The 13,227-nt window shown below is 39.1% G+C and overlaps 1 protein-coding gene across 11 annotated transcripts in view; it reads right to left on the bottom strand.

Annotated features, from left to right (window-relative positions):
• Positions 1–13,227, bottom strand: part of BBS10 (Bardet-Biedl syndrome 10) — a 180,268-nt gene that overhangs the window by 78,308 nt on the left and 88,733 nt on the right. For 2 of the 11 annotated variants that reach the window (XR_009702510.1, XM_061204943.1), the window contains one exon: positions 8,814–8,944. The exons of the other annotated variants lie outside the window; for them this stretch is intronic. Coding sequence is in view for 1 of the 2 variants with exons in the window: in XM_061204943.1 (XP_061060926.1) it covers positions 8,815–8,944 (130 nt within the window). In the remaining variant the exon portion in view is untranslated. Of the gene's footprint in view, positions 1–8,813; positions 8,945–13,227 lie in introns of those variants that run through there. 11 annotated transcript variants of the gene reach the window in all.

Raw genomic sequence — 13,227 nt, 5'->3', positions numbered from 1 at the left:
TTCTTTACCTTTACTCTTTCGTTTGGTCTTCCCTACAGTCCTGCAAGTTATCTAAGCATTTTCGTCTCTACTTTTTCAGAGGAGGAACCTGAAGCTTCGGGAGGTTAGGCACTCAACGAAGCAGGACTAGATTTATACCCAAGTCTCCTCTGGAGTGATACTGGCCTGCTTGCTGCACCCACTTCAGGACTTCTGTCCTAGCTGTTCCCTCTGTGTGAACACTCTTCCCCCTTATCCATGTGGCGCCCTCACCTCCTCCATGTATTTCACATGTTGAAATGTCACTTTCTCAGTGAGGCCTTCTAACCCTCCTATTATAAGTACACCCCACTCACTGTTGTCTCTCACCCCTTCCTCACTTGGTTTTTCTCCATAGCACTTACACTTTCCAACATACCACATATTTTCATTAACAAAATGCAAGTTCCAAGATGGCAGGACTGTCAGTTTTATTCACTAGTACATGCGCTGTCTAGATAAATGTGTTGAGTGAATGGATGGATGAATAAATCTCTGTCTAATTCCAAATCTCATTCCCTTTCACCACAATGTACTCAGATCCTTTGCATCCATCATAGCTTCTTTTTGCCTCTGGGATACTTTATAATGCTAAAGAATTTTTTAAAAGAAATGCCTAAATTCAGTATCATCTAGGAAAAGCAAAAACAAGCCCATTCTATCCTGAGCCAGGAAACTGTGCTAATAGCAGCCCTTGCTTTTATCCAAGAACATTTATTATGTATCTTCCTGTGTTTGATGCTCTGCTATGTACTAGGAAGAAAAAATTAAACCTCAATGTTTATATCTGGCTTCATCTCTCCCTTCAATTGGCTGCTTACCGGGAGAGCCAGCCCTGGTGCAGGGGAACAAATGGAGGACATGCTGCACATACAATACAGACCTGAATCACAAGTAGTTAGCAGCCAGTATTTGCAGGACAGTCAGAAGAAAAGCCACAGGAGTTTCATTAGTAGACAGAATGGGGTTTGCAGAAATCATCCAAAGAGAACTTTTCCATCCAAAAATCTTTCTCAAGGGCATATCACCGAGAAACTGTTTATTTTATACACAGCTTCCTCTAAAAATTTATGATTTGGTTCCTGGACACAAACATTTGACGGATGAAGTACAATGACCATAAAGCTGGAAGAAGAACTTTTGTCACCCCCCGTCTTTGAGAAGAACCCAGTTTTTATGATGCCATGCAGATCTCGAGCCTGATGCCAACTCTATTTTAAAACTCATTTCCTAATGACGTGATGCTGGTAATTGGGAAAATAGCCATCATTTAGCATTATTTAAGCACCCCAAGGAAGCATGAAATTAGAGATTTTTAACTGCATCTACTCTGTTTATTACTTTTCTCTTCCATGCATATATTCCAAGTCTGTATATAACAAGACTATGTTATACAAACATGAAAAATGTAAACAACAGTAATCAAAACAGTATGGTACTGGCACAAAACAGACACATAGATCAATGGAACAGAACAGAGAGCCCAGGAATAAATCCATGTACCTATGGTCAATTAATCTATGACAACGGAGGCAAGAATATACAGTGGAGAAAAAAGACAGTCTCTTCAACGAGTGGTGCTGGGAAAACTGGACAGCTACATGTAAAACAATGAAATTAGAACATTACCACACACCATATACAAAAATAAACTCAAATGGATTGAAGACCTAAATGTAAGACCTGAAACCATAAAACTCCTAGAAAAGAACACAGGCAGAATACTCTTTGACATAATCCATAGCAATATTTTTTTGGATCTGTCTCCTAAGGCAAAAGAAATAAAATTTTATTTTATTTATTTGTTTATTTTATAAATTTATTTATTTATTTTTGGCTGCGTTAGGTCTTCGTTGCTGCACACGGGTTTTCTCTAGTTGTGGCGAGCAGGGGCTACTCTTCCTTGCGGTGCGCGGGCTTCTCACTGCGGTGGCTTCTCTTGTTGCAGAGCACGGGCTCTAGGCGTGCGGGCTTCAGTAGTTGTGGCACGCGGGCTTAGTTGCTCTGTGGCATGTGGGATCTTTCCGGACCAGAGCTCGAACCTGTGTCCTGCATTGGCAGGCGGATTCTTAACCATTGCACAACCAGGGAAGTCCCGAAATAAAATTTTAAAATAAACAAATGGGATCTAATTAAACTTAAAACCTTTGCATAGCAAAGGAAAGCATCAACAAAAACAAAAAGACAACCTACAGAATGGGAGAAAATATTTGCAAATGATATGACTGATAAGGGGCTAATATTCAAAAATATAAACAGCTCATATAACTCAACATTAAAAAAAAACAAAAACAAACCAACAACCCAGTCAAAAAATGGGCAGAAGATCTGATAGACATTTTTCCAAAGAAGACATACAGATGGCTAACAGGCACATGAAAAGATGTTCCATAGCACTAATTATTCAAGAATTGCGAATCAAAACAACAATGAAATATCACCTCACACCTGTCAGAATGGTTATCATCAAAAAGTTTGCAAATAACAAATGTTGGTGAGGATGTGGAGAAAAAGGAATCCTCCTACACTGTTGGTGGGAATGTAAATTGGTACAGCCACCATGGAAAACAGTATGGAGGTTCCTTAAAAAACTAAAAATAGAATTACCATATGAGCCAGCAATTCCACTCCTAAGTATATATCAGGGGAAAAAATGAAAACACTAATTTGAAAAGATACATGTACTCCAATGATCATAGCAGCACTATTTACAATAGCTAAGATATGGAAGCAACCTAAATGCCCATCACAGACAAATGGATAAAGAAGATAAAGAAGATGTGATATACTGAAATTATACCATTTGCAGCAACATAGATGCACCTACAGAATATTACGCTTAGTGAACTAAGTCAGACAGAGAAAGATAAATACTGTACAATATCACTTATATATGGAATCTTAAAAATGTTACAAATGAGTGTTTATGCAAAACAGGAACAGATTCACAGATATAGAAAACAAACTAGTGATTACCATAGGGGAGAGAGAAGGGAGGAGGGAAAATTAGGGGTATGGGATTAAGAGATACAAATTATCATGTATAAAACAGATAAGCAACAAGGATATATTGTATAGCACAGGGAATTACAGCCATTATCTTGTAATAACTTTTAATGAAGTATAATCTGTAAAAGTACTGAATCACTATGCTATACACCTGAAACTGAGACAGGCTGGGACCTGGGACCCTTTGCTACAGTGCTTGCACCTGGACAAACGTCTCTTCCAGCAACAAAATACAGAGAAACTATAAGGGACTAAAAACAACTACCTGCATGCACAGTTGGGGCAAATTACGAACAAGATACAAAAAGACCAAAAACCCAGCAAAAGCAGGGCATCGGGAGCAAAAGCAGGGTGCTGCACACGCACCCTGCATACAGCACCACCAAGGGGGTGGGCAGACCACCTAAGTCACCCTTCCAACCCGACCCCTGGACCCACCCCTACCCTCACCCCATACCGCCCCCTCAGCAAGAGAGGAACAAGGGAACCTGTTACTTGTTTTCACTCCCTCCTGCTATAGCACCAGTCACAATAAAGCCTTGCCTGTATTTGTCTGGCCTCATCAATTTCTATTGATTAAGAAAGCCAAAAAAAAAAAAAAGAAAGCCAAGAACCCTGGTCGGTAACAAAGCTAGTATAATCTTGTAAATCCATTGTACTTCACTAAACAAATGTAAACACATTAAAGTAACATAGACCCAGCTTGACTGCCAGCAAATCCAGCTAACACCACCAGAGCCACAAAGCCTTTTAGCTTAACACTAGTGCCATGAGATCAGTCATATGAAAAGTTAAATTATGCCAATTAACATCTTATATACATAATTCTAATATTAATTGTACTGGATTTTAAGCCTCTTAGAACAAGGATAATATTTTTCTCATTTTCGTGTCCTATATAGCACCTATTTCAATACTTGTTAAATATATCTTCTCCCTCCAATAGACTGTAGGCTTCATTAGAAAAGGGATTTTTTTTTCTCTTATTTTAAACAGTGTACCCAGTTTCTAACATGTATTGGTCAAAAAATAACATTCAATACATTTTTTTTAGAAATTAAAAGAAAAGAAAAGAAAAGAACATTGACTTGAATGAATCTGGACTCGTAAAAATTAAACATTTGGGTTCTTGTAATTTATCAGTAAAATAAATCATAAACAAAAAATTGTGGATTCAGATACTTTATAAAAAGGTACTGACAGGTCTACAGATAAAATTTTGAATCAGCTCTTGGAGGGGAGGGTGGTTTGGGGCAAGTCATTTATGTATTCCAAGCTTCATTTATTTATTTTTAAAATATTTATTTTATTTATTTGGTTGCACTGGGTCTTAGTTGTGGCAGGCGGGCTCCTTAGTTGTGGCTCGCCTGGCTCCTTAGTTGCAGCACGTGGGCTCCTTAGTTGTGGCATGAGAACTCTTAGTTGCGGCATGCAAACTCTTAGTTGTGGCATGCATGTGGGATCTAGTTCCCTGACCAGGGATTGAACCCGGGCCCCCTGCAGTGGGAGCGTGGAGTCTTAACCACTGCACCACCAGAGAAGTCCCCTGAGCTTTATTTTCCCTACTCCATCCTGATAAATCTTAGAAGAAAACAAAGATTGGGTTAGAAGATCATCTCTACAGTCTCTTCCAGCTCCAAATTCCTGTGATTACGACTTGTATAACCCAAAAGGATGTAGGTGTATAAGCAGATGCTGGCTCATTAACTGGAAAGGCCAAATGACTTTTTATGAAAATAAACCATAAACAAATCCCCTCCAAGATGGCCTCCCACAGTCCATCTCCTGATATTCACACGCTGTGTAGTCACCAGTCAGATCTTACTACAGTTGGTCTGTTTGATCATTAGCATACAGCAGAAGTAACTGTCGTTTTCTAGATTAGGTTATAAAAATAAAGGGTGAGAAATTGAAGCCTTGTGCCAACAGCAATGTGAATGCATCTGGAAGTGGATTCTCCTCAAAGCCTCAGTCAAGCTTTCAGAAGATGGCAGCTTGACTGCAACTTCAAGAGCCAGAACCATTTGGCTAAGCTGTTCTTGGGTTCTGAACCCTTAGAAATTATATGAGATAATGTAAATATTTCTGTTGTCTTAAGTTGCTAAATTTTGGGGTAATCTGTTATGCAGCGATAGGTATTTAATACACTTTTTCATCCCAAACTTCTCCCCCTGTCCTGGGGCACATGACTATGCTAATTCCACCATTCCTGGAAACTATGCCATTTGTTTGGCGTCATACACTTCATAAGAAAGATATAAGTTAGCGCCAGCATTTTCTTAGCCACCTGGTTTTAAAACTCAGCTACACTCAAGCCACAACTTAAAAAGAAAAAGAAAAAAAGCTACATTACTGCATGTAGCTGTGGTTTCATTATGATTTCCGTCTCTTCTGTTTCAAGATCACACCTTGCCTTTGCCAAAAATTCCCTTCTTTCATGGCTGTCCAATTGCTGCATTACTCCCTGTCATGCTTTCTTGTTTGGTCTTCCTATGACCCAACTGATTGCTTTAACAGAAACACATTTCAGAGTGCTTGTTTCTCTTTCAGTACTTCTCCAAGTCATATATTTGCTTTTTATTCTATGACAAAATGACCTTTAAGAACTTTGAAGACTGTTTTTATGTCTAAGAAATTTTAAAAATTAATATGTGTGAAATTCAACTGCTTTGTGCATTCAAATTCCCATCTTAGGAGGTAATGTATACAAAGGTCTTCGAATATTTCCTGGCATATGTGTTCAATACAACTATTATTTATATAGAAGTGCTGGTTGACACCCTATGATATAGACAAGGAAATGCTTAATGTAAGAAAGTGCTTAATACCTGGAGACCAAATGTGGAAGAGATATCCAGTTAGGCTCTACAGTGGATGTCAAGTTCAGAATAGCTCCCTTAATTCTAATCAAGACCCCTCCACAGCAATGATTCCTCCATCATCTGCCATATAGAGTCATGAACAAAGTTGCTCTCTCTTAAATGCTTCCTGATATGCCAGAGAAAAGTCGTTGTATAATGATAGAGCCAAAGCGACTCAAAAACCTCTGTGGACAGGAACAGTTATTAACACATCACTATGCCTTTGGGCAAACGCATTTCTTAGATTTTAAACTTGCAAATTTCTGTCCCATGTCTGTAGGAAACCAGGTATACATCTTACCTAATCTGCAAAGTATAGGCCTCAAATAGTATCTTACATCAAAGATACACACAGACTGGCGATGCAGTCTGGTGAAGAATATGAATTCTGGTAAAACTAGGAATTACTAGACTTACACAAAGAAAGCACCAGCAAAGGCATAGCGCTTCCTATTCCTCTGATATGGGATTGTGAGGGCAATGGGGGAGGATAGAGAAGGGAGGCCATGGGGATCATGACCCTAAGGAGAACCACAATATCCTTACTCCACAGGAAAGAGGGAAAAGAGGAATGAATACAAGGCAAGATGTTCTGTGCTTAGAGACTCACTAAAAGGCATAAGTGCTGCAAAAGAAGGTTTTGTTCCTAACTCACTTATACTTCTGGTCTCCTCGATCTAGACTTTTTTAGAAAAGGAATGGATTCATCAAGAAGAAATTTATTCCTAGCTTCTATTTCTAGATCTTAAGAGCTAAAGCTAAAAGCTGATGAGTTTATAGCCATCGCAATTTTTCTTGCACCAAAGTCATAATACCCTAAAAGTAATTGTGCAGACAATTACTTGTGGGTCAGTGCTAAGGTCAATTAAGGCTTTGGAAAATGATGCTTTCGTTTTCTTTCTTCCTTCTTTTTTTTCCTGGTGAATTCATTTTGAAGAACCAAAATTTATTTTCTTTTTTTCCCCTGTCTTTATTGAGGTATAACTGACAAATAAAAATTGTATATATTTAAGACATACAACTTGATGTTTCAACATATGTATACATTGTGAAATAATCATCACAATCAAGCTAACATAGGAAAATGATCTTTTCAAATAAAATACATTTGAGTTACAAACTATTCCCCCATGATTTTATAAAAGAAATGAAAGCAAAGTGTAAAAAATTTAAATTATGGCATATTAGGACAAGAAAAAGCATTTACTTGATGTTGTCTAGACAAGCATTCAGAGAACAGTGATAGTGTTATTTATTCTTATTTTGCCACCTATTGAGAGAAAGATATATCAATTTTCATGTTGTAAATAAGTTGCTGAAGGTGATTACGTTCCTATTTTTTTTTCAAGTGAGAAAGGAAATTAGAAATTTAGCATAGGACTCCCCTGGTGGCACAGTGGTTAAGAATCCACCTGCCAATGCAGGGGACACTGGTTTGAGCCCTGGTCCGGGAAGATCCCACATGCCTCGGAGCAACTAAGCCCGTGCGCCACAGCTACTGAGCCTGTACTCTAGAGCCCACGAGCCACAACTACTGAGTCTGCATGCCGCAACTACTGAAGCCCACACACCTAGAGCCTGTGCTCCACAACAAGAGAAACCACCGCAGTGAGAAGCCCGCGCACCACAACGAAGAGTAGCCCCCGCTCACCGCAACTAGAGAAAGCCCACACGCAGCAACGAAGACCCAATGCAGCCATAAGTAAATAAATTAATTAAATAGATTAAAAAAAAAAAAGAAATTTAGCATAAAATATACATTATTGTACCTGGGCAGACCTTTGAGAACAAAAGATCTCTTACAATCTCATTATAATGAAACTAATAATGCCCCTGGCATACATTAATCAGCTATGATCTTGAACTTAGGTGGTCACGTGCACCCCAAACACATGTAACTAATTTGACCCAATACCAGTTATCTTTTTTTCTTTTTTTACCATAACAGCCACCCATAAACTTAGTAGATTAAAACTGCAAACATTATTAAGCTGGTCTTGGCTGGGCTCACTCGTGAGTGTGTGGTCAGCTGCTGGGTTAGGTAAGTGGCTCCGCTTCTGGGGATGGGCTTGTCCCTCAGCTGGGACAATTCATCTCTGCTCTACACAGTCACGTGACCTTGAGCTAGTGACCTAATCTCTCTGATCCTCTCTGCTGGATCATTCTCATTAAAACACAAATATGTTGTTATTTCTCTCACTCCCAAACAGTGTACTTTCATTTCCAGCTATCCCACTCTCAGCTCATTTTTATAACAAAACTCTTTCAAAAAGGAGTGTATACTCACTGTCTTCAATTCCAGTCTTCCTGTTCTTGCTAAAATCTACTCCAAAAAGTTTTAGCCCACGCCACTCTGCTCAAACTGCTCTTGTCAAGGTCACCAATAACCTTTACATTGCTCAATCCAACGATCCATTCATTCCCCATCCCCATCTTACCTGACCCATCGGCAGCATTTGACATGTATCATCACCCCCTTCTCCTTGAAACACTTCCTTTACCTGGCTTCCAGGCAGCATACACACCTGGTTGTCCTCCTACCTCACTAGCTTCTCCTTCCAGGTCTCCTTTGCTGGCTCCTTCTCATCTTCCTGATCTCTTAATGTCAGAGCTCCTCCAAGCTCAGTCCTTGCCTTTTCCCCTCCCCTTCATCTTCCCTCCCCTCTTCTCTTCTCTGTCTGTACTGACTTCCTTGATCCCAACAGGTCTCCTAGTTTTAAGTATCATCAATAACTCCAAATTTATATCCCCATCCTGGACCTCTACCCCAAATTCAGACATTTATAGCCAGCTGCCTACCAGATAGCTCCACTTGGATGTTATATAATCCTTTTGTTGTTGCAACAAATTATCACAAACCCAGTGGCTTGAAACAACACGAATTCATTACCTTACGTTTCTGGAGGTCAGAAGTCCAACATGGGTCTCACTGGTCTACAGTCAAGGTGTCAGCAGGGTAGCATTTCTTTCTAGAGGCTCTAAGGAGAGAATCCATTATCTTGCCTTTTCCAACTTTTAGAGACTGCTCGCATTCCTTTGCCCGTGGCGATTTCTGTCTTCAAAGCCAACAACAGCCAGTCAAATCTTTCTCACATTGCACCACTCTGACACTGACTCCTCTGTCTCCCTCTTCCACATTTAAAGACTTGTGATTACATTGAGCCCACCTGGATAATGCTAGCTTAAGGTCAGCTAATTAGCAACTTTAATTCCATCTGCTACCTTAACTCCTCTTTGCCATGTAACCAAACATAGATAGTCACGGGTTCCAGGAATTAGGATCTGGATGACCCCTTTGGGGAGCCATTGTCCTGCCTGCCACAGATGTCTTGTTATCATGTCAAGCCTAACATATAGAAACTGAACTCCTGATCGTAGCAATCCTGCTCTTCTCTAAGTCTCCCCCAATGTCAGTCAATGCCAACCTCACCCTTCCAGTAAGTCAGGCCAAAAAGTTTGGAGTCATTCTTACTCTTCTTTCTATCTCATATCCAATCTATTAGCAAATCCTAGGGATTCCACTTTCAAAATATTCTCAGAATCTGATGATTCTCACCACCTCCAGCGCAGCTACACTGGTTCAACCCCCTCTCATTACTCTCCATGTTATTGTTAATAGTCTCCAGAACCCCCAGCTTATTATAATTGCCTCCTATCTCATCTCTCTGGTTCCTGCCCTAACCTACCAGCACCCCATCTACTGCCTGCCCACACACAGTCTATTCTTAATATAACATCCAGATGATATTTTTACAGCACAAGTCAGATCATATAATTTCTCTGCTCAAAACCTTCCAAAGGCTTCTCAGCTCCATAAAATTTAATGTCTGCAAAGCCCACGGAATCTGGCTATTTTTCTGACCTCTTTTATTCCTCCCCAAAATACTTGCTTCCCTCCACCCAAGAGGGCCTCCCTGCTTTGTCTGCTACACTGCAGGTACCTCCTTGAGGCTTTTGCACTTGGCAGTTCACTCTTTGAGGCATGATCTTCTCCCAGGGGTTTACCGGGTCTCTCTGTATCTCCCTCAATCTTTTGCTCAAAAGTCACCTTCTCAGTGAGGCTTTCACTGTCCATCATCCTTTACTTTAAGCTGCACATCCACACATGCACACAAACATACACAGAACCCTTTCCTTCCTTAATGCTTTACTTTTTTTGGTATCACTTACCACTTTCTAACTTACTATATAATTTATACATTTATAGTTTTTTTTTTTTCCTCTTACCACTAGATGGTAAATTCTATGAAGTCAGGGATGCTTTGATGTATTCCTAATTCTTAAGCCACTATCAGATCATAGTAGAGACTCAATAAATATTAGTTGAATAAATGACTCTGCCTTAGTTTCTTTATCAGTAAAATGGAAATGATGGGAATAGTAACTACATCATAGGGTTATTAGGAGAATTAAATAACTTAATATATGAAAAGTGCTTATCCCAGAGCCTGGCACAGAGAAAGCACTAAATACATGTTTGCTCTTATAATCTCTCTACAGTTTATACTGGTTCTTCTTTTGTTATTCAATGAGCAACCAAACACTATCACTCAAGACGTAACAACAAGGGAGTTTCTCAGTTTTCCTGGATATCTCCCATGTCTACAGGAGGGTCTTGGTGCTCCGGCCGCGTGTCAGCCCTGTGCCTCTGAGGTGGGAGAGCTGAGTTCAGGACATTTGTCCACCAGAAACCTCCCGGCTCCATGTAATATCAAATGGCAAAAAATCTCCCAGAGATATCCTTCTCAACGCTAAGACCCAGCATCCACTCAACGACCAGCAAGCTACAGTGCAGGACACGCTATGCCAATCAACTAGCAAGACAAGAACACAACCTCACCCATTAGTAGAGAGGCTGCCTAAAATCATAAGGTCACAGGCATCCCAGAACACACCACCGGATGTGGTCCTGCCCACCAGAAAGACAATATCCAGCCTCATCCACCAGAACACGGGCACCAGTCCCCTCCACCAGGAAGTCTACACAACCCAATGAACCAAAAACAATGGGAATTACGAACTTGTAGCCTGCGAAAAGGAGACCACAAACACAGTAAGTTAAGCAAAATGAGAAGACAGAGAAAGACACAGCAGATGAAGGAGCAAGGTAAAAACTCAGCAGACAAAACAAATGAAGAGGAAATAGGCAGTCTACCTGAAAAAGAATTCAGAGTAATGATAGTAAAGTTAATCCAAAATCTTGGAAATAGAATGGAGAAAATACAAGAAACATTTAACAAGGACCTAGAAGAATTAAAGAGCAAACAAACAATGATGAACAACACAATAAATGAAATTAAAAATTCTCTGGAAGGAATCAATAGCAGAATAACTGAGGCAGAAGAACGGATAAGTAACCTGGAAGATAAAATAGTGGAAATAACTACTGCAGAGCAGAATAAAGAAAAAAGAATGAAAAGAATTGAGGACAGTCTTACAGACCTCTGGGACAACATTAAACTCACCAACATTCGAATTATAGGGGTCCCAGAAGTAGAAGAGAAAAAGAAAGGGACTGAGAAAATATATGAAGAGATTATAGTTGAAAACTTCTCTAATACGGGAAAGGAAATAGTCAATCAAGTCCAGGAAGCACAGAGAGTACCATACAGGATAAATCCAAGGAGAAACTTGCCAAGACACATATTAATCAAACTACCAAAAATTAAATACAAAGAAAAAATCTTAAAAGCAGCAAGGGAAAAACAACAAATAACATACAAGGGAATCCCCATAAGGTTAACAGCTGGTCTTTCAGCAGAAACTCTACAAGCCAGGAGGGAGTGGCAGGACATATTTAAAGTGATGAAAGGGAAAAACCTACAACCAAGATTACACTACCCAGCAAGAATCTCATTTAGATTCAACAGAGAAATTTAAACCTTTACAGACAAGCAAAAGCTAAGAGAATTCAGCACCACCAAACCAGCTTTACAACAAATGTTAAAGGAACTTCTTTAGGCAGGAAACACAAGAGAAGGAAAAGACCTACAATTACAAACCCAAAACAATAAAGAAAATGGTAATAGGAACATACATATCGATAATTACCTTAAATGTAAATGGATTAAATGCTACAACCAAAAGACATAGACTGGATGAATGGATTCAAAACCAAGACCCATATATATGCTGTCTACAAGAGACCCACTTCAGACCTAGGGACACATACAGACTGAAAGTCAGGGGATGGAAAAAGATATTCCATGCAAATGGAAATCAAAAGAAAGCTGGAGTAGCAATTCTCATATCAGACAAAATAGACTTTAAAATAAAGACTATTACAAAAGACAAAGAAGGACACTACATAATGATCAAGGGATCAATCCAAGAAGAAGATATAACAACTGTAAATATTTACGCACGCAACATAGGAGCACCTCAATACATAAGGTAAATGCTAACAGCCATAAAAGGGGAAATCGACAGTAACACAATCATAGTAGGGGGCTTTAACAACTCACTTTCACCAGTGGACAGATCATCCAAAATGAAAATAAATAAGGAAACACAAGCTTTAAATGATCCATTTAACAAGATGGAGTTAATTGATATTTATAGGACATTCCATGCAAAAACAACAGAATACACTTTCTTCTCAAGTGCTCATGGAAAATTCTCCAGGACAGATCATATCTTGGGTCACAAATCAAGCCTTGGTAGATTTAAGAAAATTAAAATCGTATCAACTATCTTTTCCGACCACAGCTCTGTGAGACTAGATATCAATTACAGGAAAAAGCTGTAAAAAATACAAACACATGGAGGCTAAACAATACACTACTTAATAACCAAGAGATCATTGAAGAAACCGAAGAGGAAATCAAAAAATACCTAGAAACAAATAACAATGAAAACATGACGTCCCAAAACCTATGGGATGCAGCAAAAGCAGTTCTAAGAGGGAAGTTTATAGCAATACAATCTTACCTTAAGAAACAAGAAACATCTCAAATAAACAACCTAACCTTACACCTAAAGCAATTAGAGAAAGAAGAACAAAAAAACCCCAAAGTCAGCAGAAGGAAAGAAATAATGAAGATCAGATCAGAAATAAATGAAAACGAAATGAAGGAAACAAGAGCAAAGATCAATAAAACTAAAAGCTGGTTCTTTGAGAAGATAAACAAAATTGATAAACCATTAGCCAGACTCATCAAGAAAAAAAGGGAGAAGACTCAAATCAATAGAATTAGAAATGAAAAAGGAGAAGTAACAACTGACGCTGCAGAAATACAAAGGATCATGAGAGATTACTACAAACAACTATATGCCAATAAAATGGACAAACTGGAAGAAATGGACAAATTCTTAGAAAAGCACAACCTTCCTAGACTGA

The sequence above is a fragment of the Eubalaena glacialis genome, chromosome 11 (genome assembly GCF_028564815.1).
Source record: "Eubalaena glacialis isolate mEubGla1 chromosome 11, mEubGla1.1.hap2.+ XY, whole genome shotgun sequence".
Taxonomy (NCBI): domain Eukaryota; kingdom Metazoa; phylum Chordata; class Mammalia; order Artiodactyla; family Balaenidae; genus Eubalaena; species Eubalaena glacialis.
The sequence above is the reverse complement of the archived record's forward strand: the minus strand, read 5'-3'. Positions and strand labels throughout refer to the sequence as shown.